Raw genomic sequence first — 26,791 nt, forward strand, 5'->3', positions numbered from 1 at the left:
GAGATGGATTTCAGCTATCAGATGAGGAGGAACTAAAATACACGTGCACCAGGGTGCAGAGAAGGGAGAGATGAGTGCGGTCCGGGAGAAGCGGCAACTGCTCCATGTAAGGGCTGGGACTCGAGCTGGCTGGCTGGAAGCCCCAAGGGAGGGCATCCATGAAGAGCAGGAAGAAGACTTGGCAGGTCGCCAAAGAATGGCTGGACTTGAAAGAGGAAAGGGACCTGCCAGGTTACATTGTTGAATCCAGCCTGGAAGCAGAGGAGAGAAAGAAACATGCTCCTCCTTTATCCTTGGCTACACTTCTCCTGCTTCCCCCAAACACTTGGTAAGTTGTCTCAGGTAAAATGTTTGTCACAATACACTATATATTTCATCTTTTCCTGTTTTCCCAAACTTTTCTCAAAGCAATATGGCGTCTTAAACAGAAACCTAAAACCCCCAAGCTAGGAAGCCTGTAACTGAGGGACACGTTTCAATGAACAGAATTCCAGGGTAAGGCTGGCAATTCCCAAGTAAGAAGAAAGTCAGGGAAGAAAACATATGACAAAAATGCAAAGATCCTAGAGAACAAAAAATCAAATACTTTTGACTCTAATCCTTTCCCCTTTGGATGAATGTATCAAAAACTCACAAGCTAAACACAAAGACAATTTCCTATACAGATTTATATTTGAGAAGGAAAAGAAAAGGAGAGTCTGGGACCAAGATTCTGAGAGGTAAGTCTATTTGAATATAAATAAAAAGAAGTATGGGAGAGGAAGGCACTTGGAGAACAGAAAAGGCTCCTAATCTTGGCTGTCATATGACTCCATCTTAGCAAGTCACCACTTGATAAGATTTAAACAAAACAGAATTAAAGCTAAGTGGTCTAGAAGAGGAGCATTGGAAAAACAAAAACAAAAAGCCCCCATTCTTTTGATGGTTACTGAAACACCAAAGGAGAAAGATTTCAAACTCAGTTTTTAAAAACAGAGGCCTTTCTTAAGTGCTTCAAAAGTAAGACAGTTTCCAGTAGAGTGGCCTAAAAGTGGTACTGGCCACAGACAGGCAAGCATCTCTCCATCCCAGGCGAAGTGACGCTTTCTAATACAAATTCACACTGACGTTGATGGGACCACGAAGAGCTGGATGAGTGACATGCAGGACGATACCACTCCTCTCCCAGAGGTGGCAGAGTTGGGGGTTATGGTGAATCACTTCCGGCCTGCAGGAACTCCCCCCTGCCAGCCAGAGTGATCTGTGAAACAGGACCCTCAGTCCCCAGCCTCCCTCTCTGGGAAAACATTTCTTTTGGCAGATATCCTAGTGTCCTATTGGAAATGTTTCTCACGTGGCCCCGTTCGACAGGGATGGGGTGGGGAGGGGTGGGAGAAATCCAAGCCATCATTTCTTCTTTGGGAATGATTCTGACTTAGAAATGCGTTGGCTCATTTTCTTCCATAATTTGTTAGGCTTATTGCAAGCCCTAGTTTTTTCCTCTCTCCTCTGTCATGGAACTGAAGTCACCTTTTCTTCCAGTTAATAATTAAGCCCTTGGTGCCAGCAGCACAGTCCCTGTCTTCTGGGCCAGGCAGCTGTAAGAGTCTCAGGGGACTCAAATCACAAGTGGCATCAATTTCCGAGGTAGAGAGGACCAACTGGAAGAAGGCCTCATCTGTCTGTCTTCATCTTTTTTCAAATGGGGAAAGGACTGTGTAACCCTAAGTGACATTTGGTATTGGCCCAAATCCCTAAGTTCATGATTCATCCCACTTGGATCCCCCAGCTAAATGATCAGACACTTAGGACTAATTAGTGAGAATCTGATCTTTTAGCCTGTAAGACTCAGGCCTTATTTGTTTCATTTCCAGGACCTAACACGGTGCCTGGCACGCAGTAGATGCTGGTAGAAAAATGTGCTGAATAGTTGAAACATATGATTTAAATGTACTTCTCACATTGTTTTGTGATGGTTTTTCTGCTTGTCTTTGAATTCTGAGATCTCTGGAGACAGGGTCTGTATTCTTGTCCTTAGTGTTCCCATATGCCCTACCCATTGGAGACACTCACTAAACATGTCATGACTCAATGAATAAATGAGGAAATTGACCAGGTGACAGAGAAAGTGGGCTGTGGGAAGCAGCAAAATAAATGAAGGTCCTATTACTTCTAGATCCTCTCTTCTGTCTTGTCTCTCTCTTTAACAGTGCTGCATGTCTCTCTATTACCATGAAGATAATATGCATTCACCTACAATCAGATTGGCTATTCACATCTTCATTAACATTGTGTTTTTAAATCTTCCATCATTTATCTACAGCATCAGCGTTTCCTCAGTGTGGATAACACATTAATAGAATATTGGATGAGTGAAAAACTGCATTTAATGTTTATTCTCCCAATTCTAAGGCTGTTATCATTTTGGAGTAGTCCTTTGAGAGGCTGTGGGGTCTATACTTTTGGCATTCTCCAGATTCAGATTCAGTTGGTTACCATGTTTTTAAAATGTACTGTGTCTTCGGATGTCAAGGAGAGACATCTTGAAAAAGACCTTGAAGAATTAGTGATTGAAAAGGTTACTATATTTAACCTGTCAGCAACCTCCTACAGCATTTGCTGAGTGAACAGGAACTCTGAATTATGGGTTTTGTTTTTCTATTTTTAACACAAAATTGACCTTTAGTCAAAGGTATACACACACACATGCACACACAAATGCACACCAATAATATTAATGATGGAAATGCGTCATTATTTCCAGTTGCAGTAGGTGAATTATTTGGTGATATGTTTTCTAAGAATCATGTTCTAAATTTCTAATCATCACCAGTTATTTCATCAAAATTAAGGAGGATGGTTACAGAAAGCTGGGCTGTTCCTGTCTAACGATAAAGCTGTTAAAAAACCCTGTGATTTACACAGGCAATTTCAGAAACCAACACTCCGTAGGAGCCCTGGAACAAGCCTATCCAGGCTTTTCCCCGGGTGATGATTTAAACCCCCTATTCCGGACTTGCTATTGTAGAAAGTATGAAAATGTATCATGTGCACTGTGACCTTGAACACATATATTTATTGTCAAGAACTTGCTGAATTCCAAGTGCCCAGAATTTTTAATGTAAAAGTACCATCTTATCAATTAAGAAAGTTAAACAGTATTCATTCTGTTTACAGGGGATCTATTTATCCTCCTTTGGCTCAATTTGCTAGTGACAGTGGATATTCACTGTCAGCATGTTGGAGTCACCAGGGTCAGGTAGAGGTTTCACAGTGGAGGACTGTGATATTTACTGAAAGCAGAATGCTTGGCATTCCACTGTGCTGATGGAGAGGAAGGTGGCCATGGGCTTTGTTTGTCAGGAATGAACATCTTTGGTGAACATACCCCAGGGCAAGGCAGCAGGGTTCAACCCAGAGCAGGGCTGTCAAATCAAAGGGTTCTTATCTCTGTAAATCAGCCAAGGACGAGCCCTGTCTCTACAAGCACCGGGAACCCACACACCTTTTCCTAACAACCTATTCAGTACTGTGTGGAAAAGCTGACAGAGAATCAAACAAATTAACCAAAGATAAGGTGAGAAGAAGACACAATTTATTTGGAGATGTCTTTGGCTTCGAAGGAAGCCCTGGCATTTCATCAATAGGATACATGCCTATCTCTGTACCCCACTGGTTGTTGTATAAACACAGAAGAAAGGTACAGCAGAAAGAATTTGCCAAAGCCATAAATTAAATCTATGGCTCTTCTTCCCCACCCACTTCCTCACTTCTCCACACCTCGCCCCTTCAGGATAAACTAAGAAACATCACTATCTAATATTAACATTTGGGCATGTAAAATGGAAATGATTTATAGCACAATACTAACTGCTTACACAAACAACGTAAAATTGTGAAGGTCCATTGGAAGATGTAAGTAAGTGTGACTGGTTGACATATTTATTTGTACAGGAGCATTAGTCATCATATGCCAGAGCCCTGTCCCAAGGAACAATCAGATGAGGGACTGCAAAGATCAGGGAGGGTTAAGATACTTGAAGGATTGTTTATTTCATTCACATGCTGTGAGATCCCTGTGATGTCATGGGGGAAGGGGGAGTTCCAAGGGTGTAGTTTTGGAGACCCAGATCCTACCATCAGTTTTACTACTCACTAAACATGAGACCTCAGGGAAAGCCTATTAATCTCTCTGGGTCTCATATTAATTCTTGGGAAAGGGAGGGAAGCTAACAAGAGCCCCGTCTCCTCCCTGTATGTTCCTGTGGGGTCTATGACCTGTAGGATCGTAATGAGGATGTTGACGGATGAAAAGCGCTTAAAAAGCAAAAGTGCTAGAAACTGAAAGAATCTTTGTGAATGAATCCCTACGATGGCATAAACAAATTCCTTCCCAGGTCTGTTCTGCTCCTTTGCTTTTTGCTTGTGTTGTTTCATTTGTAAAGTGACCAAAAACATTCTTTATTTTCCTCCTTTACTCTTCTAAGATTATCTAGCCTCCTGTGAACAACCTCAGCAGATGTGAGGGTACCAGAGAGGGAGAGATGAAAGAAGAGATCAGTAGCAGCAGGAAGTGGCCTGAGTCAACAAAGAAAGCCCAGATGATCTCCTACTCTGACAGCGCCCCCTCCCTTGCTTTAAAGAGTAGAAGACTGTAGTCCTAACAGGTCAAAATATTCAGAGCCTTTCTGAGAGGACAGTGGTTTGGAAGCTTTAGAATTTCCCTCTTAACCCCACCTCCTTCCCCATCAACCACCATTATTGTTTTTGGCATTCCTATTATGCTCATAAAGGTTGGTTTTTCTTATAGGAAAATCATTTTTCAGTTGCTATATTCTAAGAAACACATCTGGCCCAGCCTAGAACCTGTACTTCTTTTGGCCAGCCTATCACTTGCTCTCTGTTCTACCTATTACAGACTTCTCTGCTACCTGTCCTACTGTCTTGTCAATGTGTTTGCATCTGATCTCCCCAATAAAGTTATACAGTCCTTGAAAAAAAGTTCATGTTCTTCTAATGTTCCTATATTTATGTGCTCTATGTCTTTCCCCCCATGCCTCTCTGCTCCACTAAGACACCACCCCCACTTCTGCTGGTCCTTCCTAATGCTAGGATGCAGGAGGTGTTCTGCAGATAGTTACTGAATTAGCATCAGTGAAGAACTCAAAATTCCTAAGCTTATACTTCATGCCCAGGTCTATGCCAGATACTGAATAAGTCATGTATGATATAAGCACAAGATGCCATCCAAATCCTTTCCATGGGGAAGTGAAATAATACCAAAGAGACCTAGTTATGTCAGAAGGAATGGAGAACACTGGAATAAGAAAATGTGTGAGAAAATATAAAAGATCTGTTAAGATTACAAATACAAACACATACACGTTTAAGAGACTACTGCAAGTTTAAAGTTAAAAAAAGATATTGTAATGAGGAGTTTATAACATATGTACATAGAAGCAAAACATATAGCAAGAGCACAAAGGGTGGAAGGGTGGTGATTGGATGTGTACTGTGATAAGTCTCTTAAACTCTTCATGAAGTAAAGAATACATTTTGAAGACAGATGGCAATAAGTTAAAGATGTGTATAATAATCTCTAAAGTAAGCACCAAGAAGCATAACTAAAAAGTCAACATAAAAGACAAAAGAGAATACTAAAAATTATTTGATTTAATTGAAAGGCAGAAAAACATTGAGAAACAAAGAGCAGAAATGGAACAAATGGAAACAACACCAAGATACACTCAAATACAAACAGTAATTAAATGTAAATGGGCTAAACATGCCAATAAAAAGGTAGATATTATCAGCTTGGATGCAAAAAATTGGGCCAACTATGTGTTGTTTATGAGAAGCACGCTATAAAGATAAAGGCAGACAGAATGGGGAAATATATACCATTGCAAACACTAAGCATAAGAAAGCTGTTATGGTCAAAATATGGCATGCTTAAAGGTATATTTAACAAAAGATATGTGGGACCTCTGAAAACTGTAAAACACTGCTGAATGAAATTAAAGAATATCTAAACAAATGAAAAGATAGACCATATTCATAGGTGGGAAGAATCAATATTACCTAGATGTCAATTCTCTCCAAATTGATCCCTAGATTTTATGTAATTATAATCAATGTCCCAGCAAGATTTTCTGTAGACATTAAAGGCTTATAAAAGATTGATAAAATTATTTAGAAAAGTAAAGGTGCTAGAATACTCAAAACATCTTGAGAAAGAACAAAGTTGAAGGACTTACTCTTCCTGACTTTAAGACTTATTAGTTGTTACGTTTTGGTATTAATTGGTGAAAGGGATCAATAAAGTAATGAGAGAATAAAAGGTCCAGAAGTAGCCTGATACATATTATAGTTAACTAAATTACGATAAGGGCATTAAAGCAATCTCCCTGTGCTAGAATAATTTTATATCACATGAAAAAAAAATAAACCCAACACCTCTCTCATAACATATACAAAAATTAGTTCAGGACTGATCATTGACCTAAATGTAAAGCTTAAAATTCTAAAACTTTCATAAGGAAATGTAGTAGGATATCTTTATGACCGTGGAATAGGCATGATTTCTTAAAGAAGATACAGCATGAACTTCGTAAAAAAGGAAAAAAAATGATAACATAACACTTCATCAAAGTGTAAAACTTCTGTTCATGGAAAGAAAAAAGTAGTGGGATGAAAAAACATCAATAAAAAGATGTTAAGTGATTGTGTAGAAATGTGACCATAAACTGTAAAACCTGCTGCAAAGGTCAAAAAATTTAAATCAGATCTACACAACGGGAAAACCTAAGGACAGATGTGTCTAATTTTGTACTATATTTTGACCCAACCTAATTATATCTATTTGACCCAGTTCAATTATATTCCATCAGTGACTTCAAAAAGAATATTTAACACTCCAAGTAGAGGTGCCAAATGCCTTTGAGCTGTTGCCGTATACCGTTCAGCCTTCCTTCCTCCTTCTACTTCTTACTCCTTAACTCTTTTGTAATCCAGCCTCTGTACTCAAAGTAATAAATCCTGAATCTGTTGGGCAGTTAACTGCCCAATCTGTCATCCCCTTTTCAAGCTTTTTCCTTCTTGACTACTTTTAGCATTTGAATCCATTTACACTCCCTCCTACTTGAATGTCTGTGTCTCCTGGCTGCCTGATCTAGCCTGTTCTATTCTGTTTCTTCACATGGCCAGCATGTGTTACTCAGGCTCATTCATTGTCCAATAGTCCAGGCTCAATGCAGGCTGAGTGCTGGGTCACCAAACTGGGTGGGGCCCAAGCCCTGCCATCAGGAATCTCAACTGAGTAAGATGAGGTTCCTCCTCAGTGTGGCCTTTCTCTCCTAGATCCTCTAACTACTCAACCTCCCTTTAAGTATAAGCACACCTGAAGTTCCCATCCCCTCAAGCTCTTGCCTGCTCTAGTTTTCCCTCAGGGATTTCAACTATTCTCTTCGGAAAAGTCTTCTAGATCTGTAGAAAAAACACTCATTGGGCTTCCCTGGTGGCGCAGTGGTTGAGAGTCCGCCTGCCGATGCAGGGGACACGGGTTCATGCCCCGGTCCGGGAAGATCCCAAATGCCGCGGAGCGGCTGGGTCTGTGAGCCATGACCGCTGAGCCTGCGCGTCCGGAGCCTGTGCTCCGCAACGGGAGAGGCCGCAACAGTGAGAGGCCCGCGTACCGCAAAAAAAAAAAAAAAAAACCACTCATTGTTTTAAGTCCATTCCAAAGGTCACCTTTGCAGGAAGACTTCTCCAATTCCTTCTGTAGTCATCCATTTCCTGAAACTTGATGTATGCTTTCTCCCTCTACTCCCAGGCCACACTGTGCCTCTCCTAAGCCCCTTATTTTACTTTGTCTTGAACTGGGTGCCTGTATTGTCCTCCACACCTGCCTGGGGCTTCATTAGGCAAAGGCTGCTCTTGTTTAACTCTGTCTCCCTGATGGCACCCTGGCTTACATGAAGGCTCATAACCATTCTCAATATACTGTTACCGTATTGAGCTGAAATCTATATACTCAAGGAAAATTCATGACCACAGCCCATCTTCCCCACCCTTCCAGTCCATCATCCTTTTTTCTTGAAAGTCAACTTTAGGAAATATGATTTGCAGGATCAAGAAACCAATTTTTTTTTCATGAGACATCTTAGTTTGTAGATGATTAAGACTTCCCTCTCTAATCAGGAACAGAATGATGGCTGTAGCACTTCCTGGAAGCTGTCTGTGATGAGCACTTAAGGGAATCAAAGCAGAGGGAGGAAGAAAGCCAAAGACATCTGTGTTCCCATCTCAGTTCCCCAATCATTCTCTGTGTGACTTCAGCCCAGTGATTTATCTTCTCAGTCTCAGTGAAATAATGTTACTCTTCTTGGTATTGAGGGGAAAATAAACAAGATTTTATATATTTCTATAAATTTATAGTTTTATATTTTCCTTAAATACTATAGTTCTAGTCCTAGTAGTGAGCCACCAGACATGGAAATCCATTCCACACTTCCCCCTCTTGAAGAAATTATAGTATATCTACAAATGGAATTTTGGTACCATAGGCGGTTATCAAAATTCAAGATATTTAAATGTTCTCTTCAGCCACCATGACCTTCCCGTAAATAACATACTAAGAAAATGTCCAAAGTACAAGACTGAGCAGATCAGAGTCCTTGGGTTGTAGCAGAGAGGAAGTGAAGCCCCTTTGCTATGGTGGTGGGGAAGGGGATCCCCTGAGATGTCACCTCAGAACACTGCTGCTCCAGAGAACATCCGTTGAAAACTACTGCTTTAAATTCCTGTAGATTTTACTTTTATCACCTTAAAGGATTTTGATATTAGGCTTGACAAAGGACTCAACCCTGTTCTATGTGGAAGCATGGAAAGCCAAAATTCAAGAACAGCGAAATAGGCAAATGGGGTCACTCTGGTAGTCGTGAGAAGCACGCACACATGCATGTGGACTTCAGAGCTTCCAAAAAAGAACAGGCATGTAACTCCCCTAGGTGTTTATATGTCCCTGAAGTTGTGAGTGAATGGGGTGTTTTACCACCATTTGGGCCTCGGAGCATGCTGAATGAAACAGTGTAAAGTGCATACAACAAGAAGTGGAAGGGGTCAATTAAAAATGTAAGTAGTAAAATTAGGGTGTTGGAATAATAGGTAATGTATTTTGTAACAATTCTTTAAAGTTATTAATAAATATTCCTGTAACAACAACAACAAATATATGTATATTACAGAGGAGTAGCAAAAGTCACACAATTAAACAAAGCCCATTCTTTTTGAAGTATCAAATCAATCTGGCTCTTGAGTTCCCAGCTGCACCTCTTACCAAACCCAACCAAACCCAGCCAAACCCAACCAAATCCAACTAAACCCAACCATGCCCAACCCAAACCAACCACACCCAATCAAATCCAGCCAAACCCAGTCAAATATCAAGAACAACAGCAAACCGAGTTAAATCAGAAGTGAGATCTCTTTCGTTGAATATAATCTACAGTAAAAATCTTTTTCAGAATGCAAGAGCTTTGGGGACACTTTTCCTTTTCAAGTAGGTATTTTAGACATACCAAAGATTTTAAAAAGATACATCCAAGGAGCTTTCATCATTTGGTTTGCTGTATCTTAGAAGGGTCTTCTAGCATTTACTTAGAAAATCTCTGTTAGAAGGTTTAATGTATATGTAAGGAAGTTCCAACTTATTTTTAATATAAATAAAATACTTGAAATATTACAGTTTAAAGCAGATTAAAGATTGTAACAGATGACTACTTGACAAAGGACATTTAACTATGCTTAGCATTGTGGAGCTGCAATTCAATAAGAGGAGAACACAAGAGTGAGTGTAGAAATGTGAGCCTGGTTGATTAAACATGAATGTGTCATTCATTTATAAATATATTCAATCAAAAAATAAACAAGATAAGAAAGAATCTCTGTATGTATTTAGTCATGATTCATAAGCTATTTTGTCTTAGGAAAAAATTTAAAGTTTTTGATAAAAGAAAAATAACCTTTCAAATGAAAGTTATATCTAAAACTCCTGAAACAGTTTTGTATTATCAAATAATATAAAAGAACAGATAGAGATGACTCAAAAATACAAAATCTGTAAGCCTCATTTCTTGTATATATCACTTTTTCTTTCAAGTCTAGTGATATCTGTTCTATATTAATCTGTGTCAATTACTATGTATACTATTTTTCTTTGGAATATGGCAAAAAATCTTGAAAATTATTAGGAAAATACATGTTGATGATTTATGTTAGGCTTACAATAACTGATTGCTTCTAAAATCAAAGAAAAGTCTGGGCATATTAAAAAGATATTCTTTGGGGTGTTTTAAAAAATATATGTAAAGAAAGAAGGAAATGATCTTTGAAAACTCAGAGAAATGCAGAGTGACATTTGGATGTGGTTTTAGCATCACACACAATCTTTATCTTATAACTTCCCTATCAACAAGCTATAAAGAAAGTGAAAAGTTTTCATCATAATCTTTTAATTTTTGGAACTTACTTTCAAAATCCAGGAAAAAATGTGGGTAGTTTTCAATTTCCCTGGTAAGGACTTTGAGCAGGTTTCCCATCCCAGCAAACCTAGGAGAAGCAACACAAAACCAAATACCATTAGCAGTATAAAAAAACAAGCTTCTTAAAAGATTGGACATTTTTTAATAACTTGCATAAATACCACTGAACCCCTATAACTACATCAGAAAGCCCAATAGAAAGGACCTTTATACCAGGTGATGAGTGATAACTTAGCAACTATTTTTTATTCAAAGAATTAGGTATTTTAGTCATAGGAGGCAGAGTTTAGGTATATTCTACAAATTTCTTTCCTTTCCCCTTCACTAATCCCCTGAATCCGTATGGTTAATATTTCAGCTTCACTTTGTTTCTGTTCCATTGATGTGGGAACATACCATGTCAATGGACAAGCAGAACAGAGAGGGCATTATTAAAATACCTATCCAAAAAGGTAAGTTTCTTAAAGTTCCTGAGGAAAAGAGTTTAGAAAACAGGTTTATACTCCCAGGAACCCCTCTTAGCCTGTACAGGATGTCAGGTTTCCCAGGCAAGTCAGAGGCTCTTGCAATTTGACATTTCAATGGTAACAAAATTAGGTACTTCATGAAGTGTAGAAATGGAAAGGTATAATAACCATAAAGTTTTCTCAATGAAACTGCAGCCTGAGGCATTTGCAAGGGTGAATCAAGTCTACAGAGAAATGCAAATTTGTTACATATCTGCAATCCCAACCTGAAAAAATAGGGAAAATGTAGTTATTATTTAAGTAAATAGCAAAATTTCTACTGCTCTCAGCTCTAGACATTAAACCATCTTCTTCAAGAGGCCATTGTCCATTCATTTATTCTACACACATTTATGGAGCCGTGATTTGATGCTGGGTGCTGTGCTCTTTGGAAGGCATTTTTCTAACTCATGATTCAGACACCTCAGCTTGTGAAGGATCAACTTGAAAAATCACTGGACCAGTAAAAGGGAACTGCAGGGATGTAATTTTCTATCCACATGGCTTCTGACAGTATTTATGTTGCTACAGGCATTTAAAAAGATATGCCACTCTAAGAAAGATGTGGTGAAAGAGGAATATATGAAAAGGATGATGTTGTGCATGAAAATACATAACAAGCAGTTCCGTTAAGTGCAGAAGGTGGTATAATCTAGTCTCCATAATCCCCCCTTCTGAGAAAATAACTCATACACTTGCAGACATCATTCATGGTATAAATCACTAACGTGAAGGTAGAAAAGAGTCTGCTTAGGGAGGGCGGTTTGAAATCCTAGCTCTGTTTCCTGTTAGCTCTGTTATCCAAGGCAAGGTACTTTACTCTCTAAGCTTCAGTTTTCTCATCTGTAAAAAGAATTTTTGAAATGCATCTATTTCATCAATCATGAATATTAATGAATAAAAATATAAAGTGTTTAGCACCGTACTTATAGGAAGTGCTCAAGGCACATTACATGATAATTACCACCATCATCATCATGATACTTATCTTAACAGCCTTCAAATACTTACTTAGAATTCTCTTATGGAAAACGAATGAGGTAGGTTTTATGTGGCTCTAGGGAAGAGAACTAGAACCAATGAGGAAATAATGAGGAAGATCTTCATTCAGTGTCGTGAAAAAATTTCTAACCATTAGGGTTGTAGGCATATTGGGTGATTTGCCCTATGAAATAGTGTTTCCTGTCACTGGTGGTGTTTAAGTAGAAATATGGTATATTACTCCTGAAAAATATTATAAAAATGAGTTGGGCAGAAGGTTGGAATAGATACCTCTTAGACCTTGCCTATCTTGAAATATATGAATGTTTGGGCATGTATGACATGTACACACGTACAGACACACACACACACACAACAGGAGGCAAACACCATGCTTCTCTCTTCCAAAAGGATCGTCCCTATTCTTTCTGTCATTTTCTTCCTCCCTTGCCTTTATGCACATTTTCTTTTAAGGTATTTTTGAGCAAAGCCCTGTATGAGACAGGTTCTGCCAGATTAAAACTCAGAACTGGTATAGCCCATCCCTGCCACTGGGCAACATTCACAAATCCTCCTGGGTCTCTAGGAAATAATCTGTTTCCAATTTAATGAACAATTCCAACTCAGACCCGGAGGCACTTCTTGTAGGAAGACGATTCTACTGTTTAGTAGCAGACTTAACTTTCATATAAAATGCCTTAATGGAAGTTAAATATTCTTAATTTCCCTAGCTTTGTGCTATTAACATGTCACAAGAGACCTGAATGGATTTAGCTTCCTCCTAAAAGTCTGACTTGTGTAGGATTTTACTGTCAGAGTGCCTGGGTGGGAAATACATTAAGCCTTTAAAATTAGTAACAGACTGAAATAAACACACGTGGAAATACATCCAAATACTAGCTGGCTGCAGAGTTCTATCTGTTCAAAACGTTACTTAAGCTGGTTGGCTGATGCAGTCCACTATTTTGAAGCATGATTCTAACAACAACCCAGGTCAACTAACTGGAAATATTCTATTTGTACTCTAGATGTTTCACATCCCAAACAGGAACTGTCTGGAACAATAATTGATAATTATGGGATATTATGTAGTATTAGGGGTCAAATCCAGTCCTATGGAACCTAGAAAACATGCATTTCAATACAAGCTCCTTGAATAAACACAGAAATAGTTCATCTCCTTCATGGAAAAAAAAAAAAAAGATGCTTATCACTCCCCTCCAATGGGACAAGAATTCATGGAAGTATATTCTGGTTCAAGGTCTGCAAAGTGAGTTAGCATCACACAGATGGGCACTGGGTATGGACCATGGTTGTTTTGTTTTGTTTTGTTTTGTTTTTTGCAGTATGCGGGCTCCTCACTGTTGTGGCCTCTCCCGTTGCGGAGCACAGGCTCCGGACGCGCAGGCTCAGCGGCCATGGCTCACGGGCCCAGCTGCTCCGCGGCATGTGGGATCTTCCCAGACCGGGGCACAAACCCGTGTCCCCTGCATCGGCAGGTGGACTCTCAACCACTGCGCCACCAGGGAGGCCCCATGGTTGCTTTTTATTAGATCTCGGGCTCCACTTGGGAAGACCCTCACCCAAAGAGCTTTTACTACACCCCCAGCTACATTCTTCATGACAGAGCCTCTCCAATCTTTTCAAACAGCTCCTAAGTGCATACAAAATACATTTCTATGAACCATGTTACTAATGAGATGGCTTAGTTAATCACTGTGAGAATTATTTTTTAATATTTGATCTTGTTCAATAAAAGAATTTAAGATAAGTTATTATACACTATTAGAAAATGCAAATGCTTACATAATGAAAGTGAGGGGAAGAGGAAAATAAAAGGAGAATAGTAAGATGAAGGTAGAGAGCAAGTAGTACATGAACTATAGGTCATCCAGGCAAGAAGATCTTCACGTCTGTTGGAGATCAATTAGGATCTAAGCTTCTGAGTGCCAAAGCAAAGGGGAAAAAAGTCTCTTTCAAGATTTGGAGTTCAGAAAATAAAGACAAACGGGTTACACTGGAGAAGTACAGCTTTAAAAAAAAAGAAATGAAATAGTGATCTGGCTAAGAGAGAGTTGAGACAAAGAGAAATCTCCTCCAGCTAAGAGCAGACTGACACTTATACCTGAGGATGAGCAGAGTCTTAGAGCTCCCACGGGTACAGCAGTGTTTTCACAGCTAAAAGGCGGGGAGAGAAGCCTGGTTGGCAGTCCAGGACTGGATTTAGGGAGGCCGGGGACTCTGGTGTCCATGTTCTGTCTGGTAACTCCATGCCTACACTCCTAATATGACCTGCTGCTGGGTCAGTCCCAAGGAACTTGCCAGATCCTTGCCACTTTCCACTATGGATTGGGAGCTCATATCAGAGAGATAAGGCCATCCAGCAGGTGATGATTCTAGGCAGTTTCTACAGGTAAAGAAGCTGCTTATTAAGTTCAAGGGATAAGAAAGGTCTCCCCAATAATAAAGGAGGAGATGGAGAACCAATAGGAAGGAAGAGAGAAGTACAGCAAAAAACACAGATGTGAAAGTACTAAAATACTAGGAATAGAATTCATAAAGGAGGGTGCTAAGAAGGATTCCAGGCCTAAGGGAGCTCAAGCAATAACTTATAAAGCATGTTGATTATTTAAAACTAGTATGCTGTCTATACTATAAAGTTTAGGCTTATTTTAACAAACACACAATGTCTCCCTTGACATCTTCAGAGATCATCTTAAAGTGAAACCTCCCTGGGACACGACATAGTTTGCAGTGGTGCCCGTGAGCGTTGCGAGATCTGAATTCACTCCCTCCAGGAGGGTCTGGTAGGGGCAGAGCAAGGGAAGATCACGAGATTTGGTCTCTCAGATGAAGACAGAGGGAAGGAGATGCCAGTTGGATAAGCACTCACGAGGTGATGGGCCTTGCAAACATTCTTTCTGGCTCTTACTTGGGATGTTTCCTGCTTCGGAGATTGGCATTGGAAGGTGGTCCTCTTTCCATCTGTGGCCACTCGGGATGGCCTTTTGCTCTTAGAGACACCTGTCTTCCTCCATGACCGGGTTCTCCAGGACTGTCTCTTCTCTACCAAAGTGAAGGTGTGTGGGCATCTGGCATGACGGCTTTGGCTATTTGCTGGGGTTGTTCTCCCAGAGCATGGCAGGTTGGGACTTACTGATAAAGATTAAGACACAGTCTTGAGGATCTGTAGCACAGAGTAGGCTAAAATAAAAATGTGGCCTACTGATATTATCAGAAGATGAATAGTGTAAGTGGTAAATGACGAGCTCCTAGAGAAGAGCTTGAAAGAGCCGCACAAATATGAAGCACCGTCTCGCCCCCCCCCCATTACGCTAGAGCAAGTCATTGTAGCTCTGAGTCTCGGTTCTTCACCTACAACAATAGTATAATCTCTTCTACATGAGATTCTTGCAAAGACTATTGAAATGAGTGTAAAACTGCTGTGTAAAATACTATAAAATACTGCACAAATATTAGCTATAATTATTCAGCATTACAACTTGTTTCATGGTTTAAGTTATCCATGGAATCAAAGAAGTATTACATCCCCAGAATCATATAAGTTGCATGTTTCTTGATATTTCAGGTTTGGTCTCCCAAAATCCATGACTCTTTATGTAAACTGCTTTAATGTCAAGCTATAATCAGGTAAATATTTAAAGGTATTAATAGCTAGCACCGCAAGAGATTTTCCTACATGCCAAAGACTGTATTTTAGATCCCTTTTCTTACTTTATGTTCAAAATATATCTAAGAGGAAGATATGTTGTTTAGGGATTAGAAAACTTAAATGTATTAAAATTAAATACAGAAGCTAATTTTAAAAATATAAATCTTTATGAAAGAAAACTAAATTTTCAAGAGAACAATATTTATATAAGTGTGTGACAGTTAGAGGCTGGGGTCTTCAGATAACTCTATATAAGTTAATTCCCATTCCCAACACGAAAATCCCAAGCAGAAACAAATGCTTTTGAAAATAGCAGTAAGGAGATCACCCTTTTAATAAATACTCAAAAAATCATCAAAAACTTCAATTTTTAACCAAATGGTTGTGTCTGTGTTTACCCCTTTTCATAAATATAGCATCAAGTCCAAGGAAAACACAAATATCTAATGAAGAAAACCATGCCAAAGGGACTCATGAAATATCTCTACTGAAAAGGAATGAAATGCCAAAGGGCAAAGGGGCAACACAGACTTTCCAACAGTCAAAAGAGGGGGTCGGTCAGGATCACTGCCCACTCAGGTCCCAGGAGACCTGGTTTATCTTCCTCAACACTGACTCTCTTGGTGACAGTGATCTATCTAAATAAAAGGAAAAATCAAACTCCTATCCTCCCTAAAGGGAATCTGGTAACAGTTTGATGGGAAGTTTCTTCTTTTCCCTTTGGTTTTCTAATAAAAACACCACCTTGAATAATTGCCCTGAGGGAAGTAGTCAATCACTGGTGAATACCCTGAATACCTGCGGCCTGTGGGAGTGGGGTTTTCAATGACAGAAGCCATGGCTGCAGTGCTCAAGTGACACACATGCTATTTAGGGAGACAGCACAAGTTCAGATTAAGAATGTAATCGACCTGGAAGCACATAACAAGCTTCTGATAAATGGTAAGGGCTCAGAAATGTTAACTGAATGTGAAAGTAGTAGTATGTACCTGATACACAGTAAGTACCAACCAGAGTGATGATGATGATGATGATGAAGAAGATGATGATGATATATGAGAGGGACAAGAACATGCACATTTTATTGAGGGTCCACTGTGTGCTTGGCACTGTGCTTGGAGCTTTCACACACTTAAGTTCACTCAAACCTTACAGCAATCCTTCAGGTAGCTATAATTCTCTTCATGTATTGGAAGAAGAAGAAATTTAGTTGGTTAAACATCTTTCTGAAGACTACAGGAAAATAAAAGATAGAGCTTGAGCATCTAGGAACTCAAAGTCCATGCTCTTTTCCCCACAGAAGGAGACCTGGGATTCCAGATCCCTAGGAGGCCCCTGTTTGGTGACTCTGTGAGTCCGTGGTCTGTGGAAAGTGTGTGCTCGATAATGTATTATTGTATGTATATGCTCCTTTCTCTGGGGAGAGAGTCTATAGTTTCTGTTAGATTCTAAAGTGGCCTGCTCTACACTAGTAGTCCCCCAAGGCATGTACAGTGAAAGACATATTTCTCTAGGAATTTAGAGAAGACAGAAAACCATGTGGGGTGGAATCTTCCAGAAAAATTAGCATCATAGAAGAAGTGAACTCCACCCAGGCATGAAGGACCCTGGGAATCTGTATTGGCAGAGAGGACGCCTCCAGCTGGGGAATCAGGAGTGAGAAGGGAACAAAAGACACTAGTTGGGTGACTGGTGAAGCCTTCCCAATACAGAAGGCTTACTCCTCAAGGTTCATGTACAGCAATACAAGTTTGAAATGGATCCTTTCACATTTGTTTTCCAAATTGTCTAGAAGGAGGGCGTTTCTCTAGTCACTGTAGGAGTGTTAATAGTGCCTTTAAAGACTGCCACATGTCCCTGCCAAGGGAGGCTCTCATCTCCCAGGGGTGACGATTTGGGATGTATGCATGGTATTTTCTATGACTACTTTCTTGGCTCTGAGCTCAAAACCACTTCCATGGGAGCTGGCTCTAAGGCTGCTCAGTAGAAAGTGATGACCCTCCTAAAGAAATCGTCCTCTGCTAACATTTCAGTTCCAAAAAAGAGAAGGGGATAAAAGCACACGTGTGCGCGCGCACACACACACACACACACACACACACAGACACGCACATGCACATTTTTTTTTTTTCTTATTTAGAACTCGGTTCTTGTTTGGAAGAAAAAAAATAATAAGATTAGTTGTAGTCCCAGAGTGTAAAACCAAATAAAATCAACTAGAAGTGACTTTGAAAAGATGTGGCCATAGTTGGTGAGGAAATTTATTTGTTTACTCTAAGTAAGACATAACAAAGGATTCAGGGTGTGGGCATTGTGAATTCTGACCTTTGCCTGTGTACAACAAGATTTCCATGCCCAATTTTCATGATTAGAGAACAAGCACTTAGAAAATTTCTTTTGTAGCTATAACTATCCGAAAGGAGACTTTCTAAGCCAATACCACCTTTTATCAATACAGAACAGAAAGTGAGAAAAAATAGAACAGCAGCCCTATATGGTTCTATTTGCTAATACTTTTCTTAAGGTCTAAGATGATAAATACTCAATGCCTTTACCAGAAGGGATGGGTTTTCTTAGCACTCTGAATAAGACAATACCTTTCAGAATCTAAAATGTTTAACATCCCTGGTACAAAGACTTTAGAAATCAAAGACTTAGATTTTTTATCTATAACTCCGTATTTTGGGGATTAAGAAGTCCTGGTTGAGCCTAATATTCTTCTGCAACATAGTTAGCATATAAGCCCCAGACCAATCATGAATACAACAATGATGTATATTTATATAACATCACATCTTTGTCAAAGATGTGTCTGGCCTCATTTATCCTCAACATGAGCATGTGTCAAAGGTAGGGAAGGTGATATTGGACCCATTTTAAAGATCAGAACATGTGGGTCAGGTATAGTAAGTGTCCTTCCCAGGGTCTTCCAGATGGAAGTCCCAAATGTCCTCAGAATACATTCTATATTAGAACTGGGGTCATATTTTTAAAGCTCTTATTTACAAAAAAGCACTTGCCCACGGACCCAAAATACATTACGGCCAAAGAAAGAGCCAGAAGGAAGGTGCCCTGGCTGTCAATCTCTTGCTCTGTCCATTAACACAAAAAGCAAATGGGACAAATTCATTTTTTCTAAGACATTAAAACATAAGGTTGGGCCTTCCCTGGTGACACAGTGGTTGAGATTCTGCCTGCCAATGCAGGGGACATGGGTTTGAGCCCTGGTCCGGGAAGATCCCACATGCCGCCGAGCAACTAAGCCCGTGTGCCACAACTACTGAGCCTGCACTCTAGAGCCCGTGAGCCACAGCTACCGAGCCCGCGTGCCACGCTACTGAAGCCCATCCCGCATGCCTAGATCCCATGCTCTGCAACAAGAGAAGTCACCGCAATGAGAAGCCTGCGCACCACAACGAAGAGTAGCCCCCACTTGCCGCAGCTAGAGAAAGCCTGCGCACAGCAATGAAGACCCAACGCAGCCAAAAATAAATAAATAAAATACATAAATTAAAAAAAAAAAAGGTGCATATGGTAGTTCTATTTTTAGTTTTTTAAGGACCCTCCATACTGTTCTCCAAAGTGGCTGTATCAATTTACATTCCCACCAGCAGTGCAAGAGGGTTCCCTTTTCTCCACACCCTCGCCAGCATTTGTTGTTGGTAGATTTTCTGATGATGCCCATTCTAACTGGTGTGAGGTGATACCTCATTGTAGTTTTGATTTGCATTTCTCTAATAATTAGTGATGTTGAGCATCTTTTCATGTACCTCTTGGCCACCTGTATGTCTTCCTTGGTGAAATGTCTATTTCGGTCTTCCACCAATTTTTTAACTGGATTGTTTGTTTTTTTGATATTGAGCTCCATAAGCTGTTTATATATTTTGGAGAGTAATCCTTTATCTGTTGTTTCATTTGCAAATATTTTCTCCTATTCTGAGGGTTGTTTTTTTGTCTTGTTTATGGCTTCCTTTGCTGTGCAAAAGCTTTTAAGTTCAATTAAGTCCCATTTATTTTTGTTTTTATTTCTGTTACTCTAGGAAGTGGGTCAAAAAAGATATTGCTGTGGTTTATGTCAAAGAGTGTTTTTCCTATGTTTTCCTCTAAAAGTTTTACAGTGTCTGGTCCTACATTTAAGTCTTTAATCCATTTGGAGTTTATTTTTGTGTATGGTGTTAGGTAGTGCTCTAATTTCATTCCTTTACACGTAGCTGTCCAGTTTTCCTAGCAATCCCACTACTAGGAATATACCCTGAGAAAACCATAGTTCAGAAAGAGACATGCACCACAATGTTCATTGCAGCTCTATTTACAATAGCCAGGACATGGAAGCAACCTAAGTGTCCATCGACAGATGAATGGACAAAGAAGATGTGGCACATATATACAATGGAATATTACTCGGCCATAGAAAGAAACAAAATTGAGATATTTGTAGTGAGGTGCATGGACTTAGAGTCTGTCATACAGAGTGAAGTAGGTCAGAAAGAGAAAAACAAATACCGTATGCTAACGCATATATATGGAATCTAAAAAAAAAAATGGTACTGATGAACCTAGTTGCAGGGCAGTAATAAAGAGGTAGACATAGAGAATGGACTTGATGACATGGGGTGGGAGGGCGAAGGTGGGGGGAAGTGAGAGTAGCATCGACATATACACACTACTGAATGTAAGATAGTTGGCTGGTGGGAAGCAGCCACATAGCACAGGGAGATCGGCTAGGAGCTTTGCGATGCCCTAGAGGGATGGGATAGAGAAGGTGGGAGGGAGGCTCAAGAGGGAGGGGACATGGGGACATGTGTATGCATATGGCTGATTTGCTTTGTTGTGCAACAGAAACTAACACGGTATTGTGAAGCAATTATACTCCAATAAAGATTTATTAAATAAAAATACCATAAGGTGCGATGTATCACTGCCAGTGGAGGGTTTCTGCCCCATGGTAGTAGGGTCTCCCTAGAACATGTTAAACAGCTTGTTAAACAGGACATCCCCACTGGGATGTGTGCACTTCTCTCCTTCCCTACCCTGATTATCCTAATTCAGACCCTCAGCAGAGCTCGTCGGCATCCTGCAAAGAGCCCCTAAACGGATCCTCCTGATTCCAGTTTTGTCTGCTGCCCATTCGTTTCCAGCTTTCTAAACACAAATCTGACAATGTTACTTCCTTGCTTAACATGCTTCCATGGCTCTCCAGGGCCTGCAGGATGTAACGTATACCAATGTGTGCAATGGATCCAGAAAACCTGGCCTCCAGCCCCTGCCCGTCTCCTCTCTCCCCTCTCTTCCTCCGCACCCCTGGGCCCTACAGTCATCACACCCTGCACTTCTCTAAAGCAGCCTGCTCTCTGTTGCCTCAGGGCCCTTGCACATGTTGCTCCTTCTGTTTACAATTATGACAGCTAACATTTTGTAATGATCTGCAGGCCATAAGGATGAGAGCTTTTTATGTATTATCATATTTAAATTTTCACAGCCACCTTATGAGGTAGGAACTCTTATTATCCCAACTTTAGAGATAAAGAAATTATCTTAGAGATTTTAAAAGTTTCTCAAGAGCTGGGTCTGAAAGTCAATTCCATCTGACCTCTAAGCACTGGCTCTCAGCCATTGCCTCCCCAGAATCCCCTTTCAAGTATGAGTTTGGAAATCGGGACCTTCAGAAGAACCCCCCTAAATCTTCCCTCCTCTTCAACTCTACCTCAAATAAAACAAAACCCACTCCCTTGGGTAAGCTCGGCTTCTCTTTGCTCACCTAACTTGCTGTGTTTACTGTGTCACAGTGCCTACAGTGTGGACCATAATTGCACACTTTCCCGCCATCTCTGAATATAAGGTCTTCTTGTGCAGGGCTGTTTTTACACCTCCTTGTACACCTCCCAGCACTTAGCACAGGGCCTGGTTCCCAGTTAGCACTGGCAAAGAAATCCTTAAGATTGTTTTGTCCAGTGGTACCAAAGCATCAACCAGTCCAAGGCAAAATGAGAAATTAAGGCTATGGCATGAGCCTTGCATTTCTGCTGAAGTTATGCAAACATCTCTATGCTACAGTGTCTTTTATTTATTTTACAAAATGATAGTGATCGCTGCATCCTAAGTCCCCAAAGTTTATTTTGAAATTTTATCGTTTTATGAAATTCCAAAGTCTAGGGGTCACTAACCTGGTCAGTTACTCGGCCCAGCTTGGGGGCAGAGCTGCTGGTCTCTGCTCTGAAGCTGGTGCCTCCAGCTGCATGCTGTGACCTGTCTCACTTAGTCTTATGATAAGTCTGATCTCCTGACTACAATGGAGCCCTGAGATTTCCCCAACAGAGTGGAGGAAAGAAGTCCAGTTCTGGCTTTAGGAGTGTTTCTGGCGACTGGATGTGATCCTAGGAGGGCTATTAAGACAATCTGACCTTCAACCTGGTCAACAAGGTTCAGATTTGGAGAAATCCTGATGGCAGCCAGGTTGGCAGCTGCTGTCAGCGACGAAAGAGGCTTGCGGGCTCCCCACACCGTCCCCCAAAAGCAAGTGACCCCTCTGGCTTGCCTCCCATGAACCATCCAGGGAGCTGTCCGAGCAGGGAGAGTACAACCCTGATACGTCTGGTATTCACACTACCCAGAGACACTTTCTCCTAGTAATCATACAACCCATGATACCTCATTTATACTCCTTGATTGTTTTGAATGATAAGCAAAACCGGTTGACCATCAGCCTGTAATATATCAGACACAAAATAGGTGGCTTAAAAAAATACTTCTCGGGCTTCCCTGGTGGCGCAGTGGTTGAGGGTCCGCCTGCTGATGCAGGGGACATGGGTTCGTGCCCCGGTCCGGGAGGATCCCGCATGCCGCGGAGCAGCTGGGCCCGTGAGCCATGGCCGCTGAGCCTACGCGTCCTGAGCCTGTGCTCCGCAACGGGAGAGGCCACAACAGTGAGAGGCCCGTGTACCGCAAAAATAAAATAAAATAAAATAAAAAAAACTTCTCAGCAAAAGGAAGGGTACATTCCTTAAATGACAGAAGCACCTGCTTTTCTTTGCAGGGGGCGGGGAACGCATTGATGGAATGAAGTAGCTCAGACTATAAATTCTGGGCGCAAAACCAGGTGAGCGATTTTAGATAGTTGGGCTGGGCTGGAATTCCCTGCCCAGCTGCCGTTTCTGCAATGAAGTCATAAGGTTCTCTGTTCCGTTGCCCAAAGTCGTGCCAAGAATCCAACAGATGATTTCATTCCAAGACGAAGGAGGGAAACTAGAGTGAGTCTATTAAGCACTTTCATCTGACAATAAAAATGAGTTAATGGCTAAAATGTGTTTTCAAAACGTTTTAACACTACAAGTAATGGCACTCAAATGGGAAAATGCCTTGAATATCCTCATCCATCATTAATACCACGGTGTCCCTCAAAAGGGCTGGGTGTTCCCGGTGGAATGCAAGCTGCTAGAGTCGAGTTGTAAGGCAATCCATGGGAATTCTCAAAAAAATACCGAGAGACCATTACAGAGCTGAACGATTAAGTGCAGGTTTAAAATAGTCCTTTCAATATCTGAGTTCAGTTTTCTAAAATAGACTATTACCTCATCACAGCTAATTTCCCCATAAACATCAATATTACAGCAGCAAAAAGTCTCCAAGAAATGAGAGTGAAATTAGATTCTTTTTTAGGGAATGAAAGTCAATGTGCACCGCCCCCCCCCCCCCCCAATTTCCAATACCAGTGAGTATGGAAACAATCAAACTGGGACTTTGTTCTGGACCAGCCCACCGCTGGGAAATCATTAGTGAATTTGTTCCCTTCCACTTGTGAAATCAAGAACACGGTGAGAAGGAAACTGCTTGATGAGCTTCCCCCTTCCCTAGAAGGAGGGCTGACAGTCACAGCCCACCCAGGCCACTTCTGCCCCATTTCAAAGGGAGAGTGACCCCTGCAGGGCAGCAGTCTTGGAAATGCCTTCCGCTTACTGAGTAGTGTTGGGAAAGCTGTTTATTCCACCTCTCTCCGATGGCCTCGCTTCAGTCTAGAACCCGAAAGGGAACACGGAGAAGTCGCCCGAAGTTTGGGCTGTTCTGACCATCAGTGATTTAGATTAAACAGACTCTCATTTCTCTGGATTACAGATCTCCTTTTTCCAGAGTTTGATTCTCGGGTAGTTCAACCAACAGAAGCCAGGGTCCTCTAGCTCTGAGCTAGGGGATGCAGGGAATCTTGCCTTGCATGCTGTTGGCCAAGCCCTCCCCCGCCGAGATGCTGGAGGGCCTCCTTGCTGCCCTCTCATCTCTATGAATGGTCCTTCTTTTTTTTTTTTTTTTTTTTTTTTTTGCGGTACGCAGGCCTCTCACCGTTGTGGCCTCTCCCATTGCGGAGCACAGGCTCCGGACGCGCAGGCTCAGCGGCCATGGCTCACGGGCCCAGCCGCTCCGCGGCATGTGGGATCTTCCCAGACCGGGGCACGAACTCGTGTCCCCTGCATCGGCAGGCAGACTCTCAACCACTGCGCCACCAGGGAAGCCCTGAATGGTCCTTCTTAAGTCTCCGCTTCCTCCATCTAACCTTCAAGTGCCTGTCTCCAATGTTCGGTCTTCACACCTTGTCTCCCTGTCCCACTCTAGCCCCAAACTGGACCTCCCTCCTCAACTCCTGGCCGGTACCTCTAAGTGAATTTCCTGCAAGCACAGCAATTTTGGGAAGATCTTAATAACCTTAAATTCTGCCCTTCCCAAGTGTCCTCCTCCTTCTTTGTTCACAGAAAGGCATCATCGTCCATTAAATTATGAGCCAGAAACCTGAGTGTCCCCCGAGATTTCTGCACCTGCCGCCCCCCCTTAGACCTGGTGTCTCACCAAACTCTCTCCAGGTACCTTCCACGTCTCCCCTGGCCGTGACTTCTCTCTAAGCCCTTCTCCTGGCCGCAGTCTCTCCCCATCATCTCCAGCCATTATCTTGGGCTCTCTCTCGCCTCCCCCAATCCAACACCAGATACCCCAAGCACCTCGGATCACACAGCAGACTCTGAGCGCACGTTACGGGAAATGTCCTGTGTAAAGTGAACGCTGGTGAATTAAGTCTAGTCTATATGTTATCTCACAATATAACCTTAAAAAAAAAAAGAGAGGAAAGAAAAGAAAAAGGCTTTCCCCCAGTCCCTGCCTGGCTCTCGGTCCCTGGCAGCTGCTCCACACATTTCTGCCTGAGGTCTCTCTGCCTCCAGAGTTCACTGTCAAGTGGTGAAATATGACCTCTCAGGTCAAGGCACCGGGAGGCATGGTGCCCACGGATGGAGTACTTCTGGGAAGCGAAAGCCCCCTGAAGAACCCCATCCGCCCCAGTGTCAGGGACTGACTTGGTTTGTAAGTCTAGGTTTTCAGACACTGAGTTTTCTTAAACGGAGGTCCACCTGTGCACCAAAGGAGGCTTTGGAATTGATGGAGGTGTCAAAGCATTAGGTATATTAATTCCCAGTTCAAATTTATTTGGGGGGGGTGTCAAAATTATAGAAGTACCAAAAAGACCACCAAAAGCCATCTCACATACTGAAAACCTAAACAATTTGAAGCCAAAGGCGGTTGGCGTGGCCCATTACATCTCAAGTGTCAAGGTCGGCCAAAGGGCAGAAAACATCCCTTGAAATCTCAGAGGCGGGAGGGGCTTTGCTTTGGTCTGCATTTCTGAAAGGAGCAAATGCCTTGATTTCAAAGTACGCTTAATCGCAAACCAAAGTAACAGCTTTAAAATAAAACCCCTAGCTTGAACCCCAAGCAAGCACTGAAGACCGTCACTGTAAGCTGGGACAGGAAAGGCGGGGTGCGGGGGGGGGTGGGAGTGTGCTGAGTGCCCTGGAGGCCGGCTCTCCTGCAGGGAGCTGCTTTCTGAGGCAACTCCCTGGCCCAGCGCGATGTGGAGCTGCTGGGTGGAAGGAAAAAGGCATGTTTCAGTGTAAACGCTTCCCAAGCTGGCCATCAAATTAAGATGGGTGCAATTTTTCACATGGTATTCAGATCCTAAAACCTGACCCAAAGCTCTCTTTCAAGTTTCAGCTCCTCTGAACACTCTGTACTTTGGTCACACCAGAGTATGGACAGTGCCAACAGCTCTGGCCTGGTTCTTGCTTCTGTTTTTGTGTTCATTCTGCTCCCTTTGCCTGGAATGCCCTCCCCCTCTCCTCTGCCTCTGGATGGCCTATCTTTCAAGGCCCAAATCAGATTGCACTTCCTCCCAGAAACCTCCTCCCTGACCCCCAGGCTGAATGAATAACCTCTTTTCCTTGCTGTGGATTCTTTAAAGGCCCATTTCAACTACCCCCCACCCCTCCCCAGCCAAGCTCCAAGCACAGGTCCAGCATGCAGCCTCTTCACTGATGGCCACTGAAATGGAATGGAAGATTCGGTAAGCAGTCACCGCACAGCAGTGACAGTAAGATTGTCAATGGCAAACAAGCCGAACAGAGGAAGGGTCATTGGGAAGAGAAACAGGTTGGAGAAAATAAACATTTCCCAAAATAGAGATATTCTGTTGTTTTATGATCATAGATGACCTTGAGAATCTGATGAATATCAGCCTTCTTAGAAAAATGCACCCACACACAGACCCACATGTTTTTGCATATAATTCCAGGAGGTACAATACACACACTGACACCCAAGAATGGAAATCCCTCATTTATTTTAAAATCGCTAATTGAGTGTATGGACAGCCAGGCAGGATGAGGGAGGCATTTCCAGGTGTGTGGACCGTGGACCACGCTGAAGGAGAAAAGGAGTTCTTCAGTGGCAACAGTACAGGCTGCGGAGACCTTGGGTAAGTCTTCTACTTTTCTGAATTTGGGTTTTCCTCGTCTGTGAAACGCGAATCGTAATACTTCCTTAGCAGTGCCGTTGGTGAGTAAATAAAATAATGCAGGGGAAGCACCTAGTATAATATCTGGCATGCAGTCAGCCTCCAGCAACAAATGCTAGTTTTCTGCACCTCCTGTTTCGCATATAAAAAACTGCAACCACAATGCAAACAAGTCATTTCCCTTTTAGCAATAAATTCTGCACGGCAGCTTTGGAGCGAGGGAAGAAAGCGACTGAGACCACCGCCTCGGCGAAGAGGTGAAGCCGGTGCCGCGCGGCTACTGCGG

The 26,791-nt window shown here is 41.8% G+C and overlaps 1 protein-coding gene across 4 annotated transcripts in view; it reads right to left on the reverse strand.

Annotated features, from left to right (window-relative positions):
• CYRIA (CYFIP related Rac1 interactor A) overlaps window positions 1–26,791 on the reverse strand; it is a 108,988-nt gene that overhangs the window by 15,478 nt on the left and 66,719 nt on the right. Inside the window, exons 1-3 of one of the 4 annotated variants that reach the window (XM_082641879.1) lie at window positions 16,692–16,868; window positions 14,940–15,194; window positions 10,508–10,587 (exon numbers count right to left, since the gene is read on the reverse strand). In XM_082641879.1, the coding sequence (XP_082498005.1) occupies window positions 10,508–10,587; window positions 14,940–14,992 (133 nt within the window). In that variant the 5' untranslated portion in view covers window positions 14,993–15,194; window positions 16,692–16,868. Of the gene's footprint in view, window positions 1–10,507; window positions 10,588–14,900; window positions 15,195–16,691; window positions 16,869–26,791 lie in introns of those variants that run through there. The other 3 variants (XM_082641882.1, XM_082641880.1, XM_082641881.1) reach the window with 3 other exon arrangements.

Source organism: Mesoplodon mirus, assembly GCF_964341445.2.
Source record: "Mesoplodon mirus genome assembly, chromosome: 14".
In the NCBI taxonomy this organism is placed as follows: domain Eukaryota; kingdom Metazoa; phylum Chordata; class Mammalia; order Artiodactyla; family Ziphiidae; genus Mesoplodon; species Mesoplodon mirus.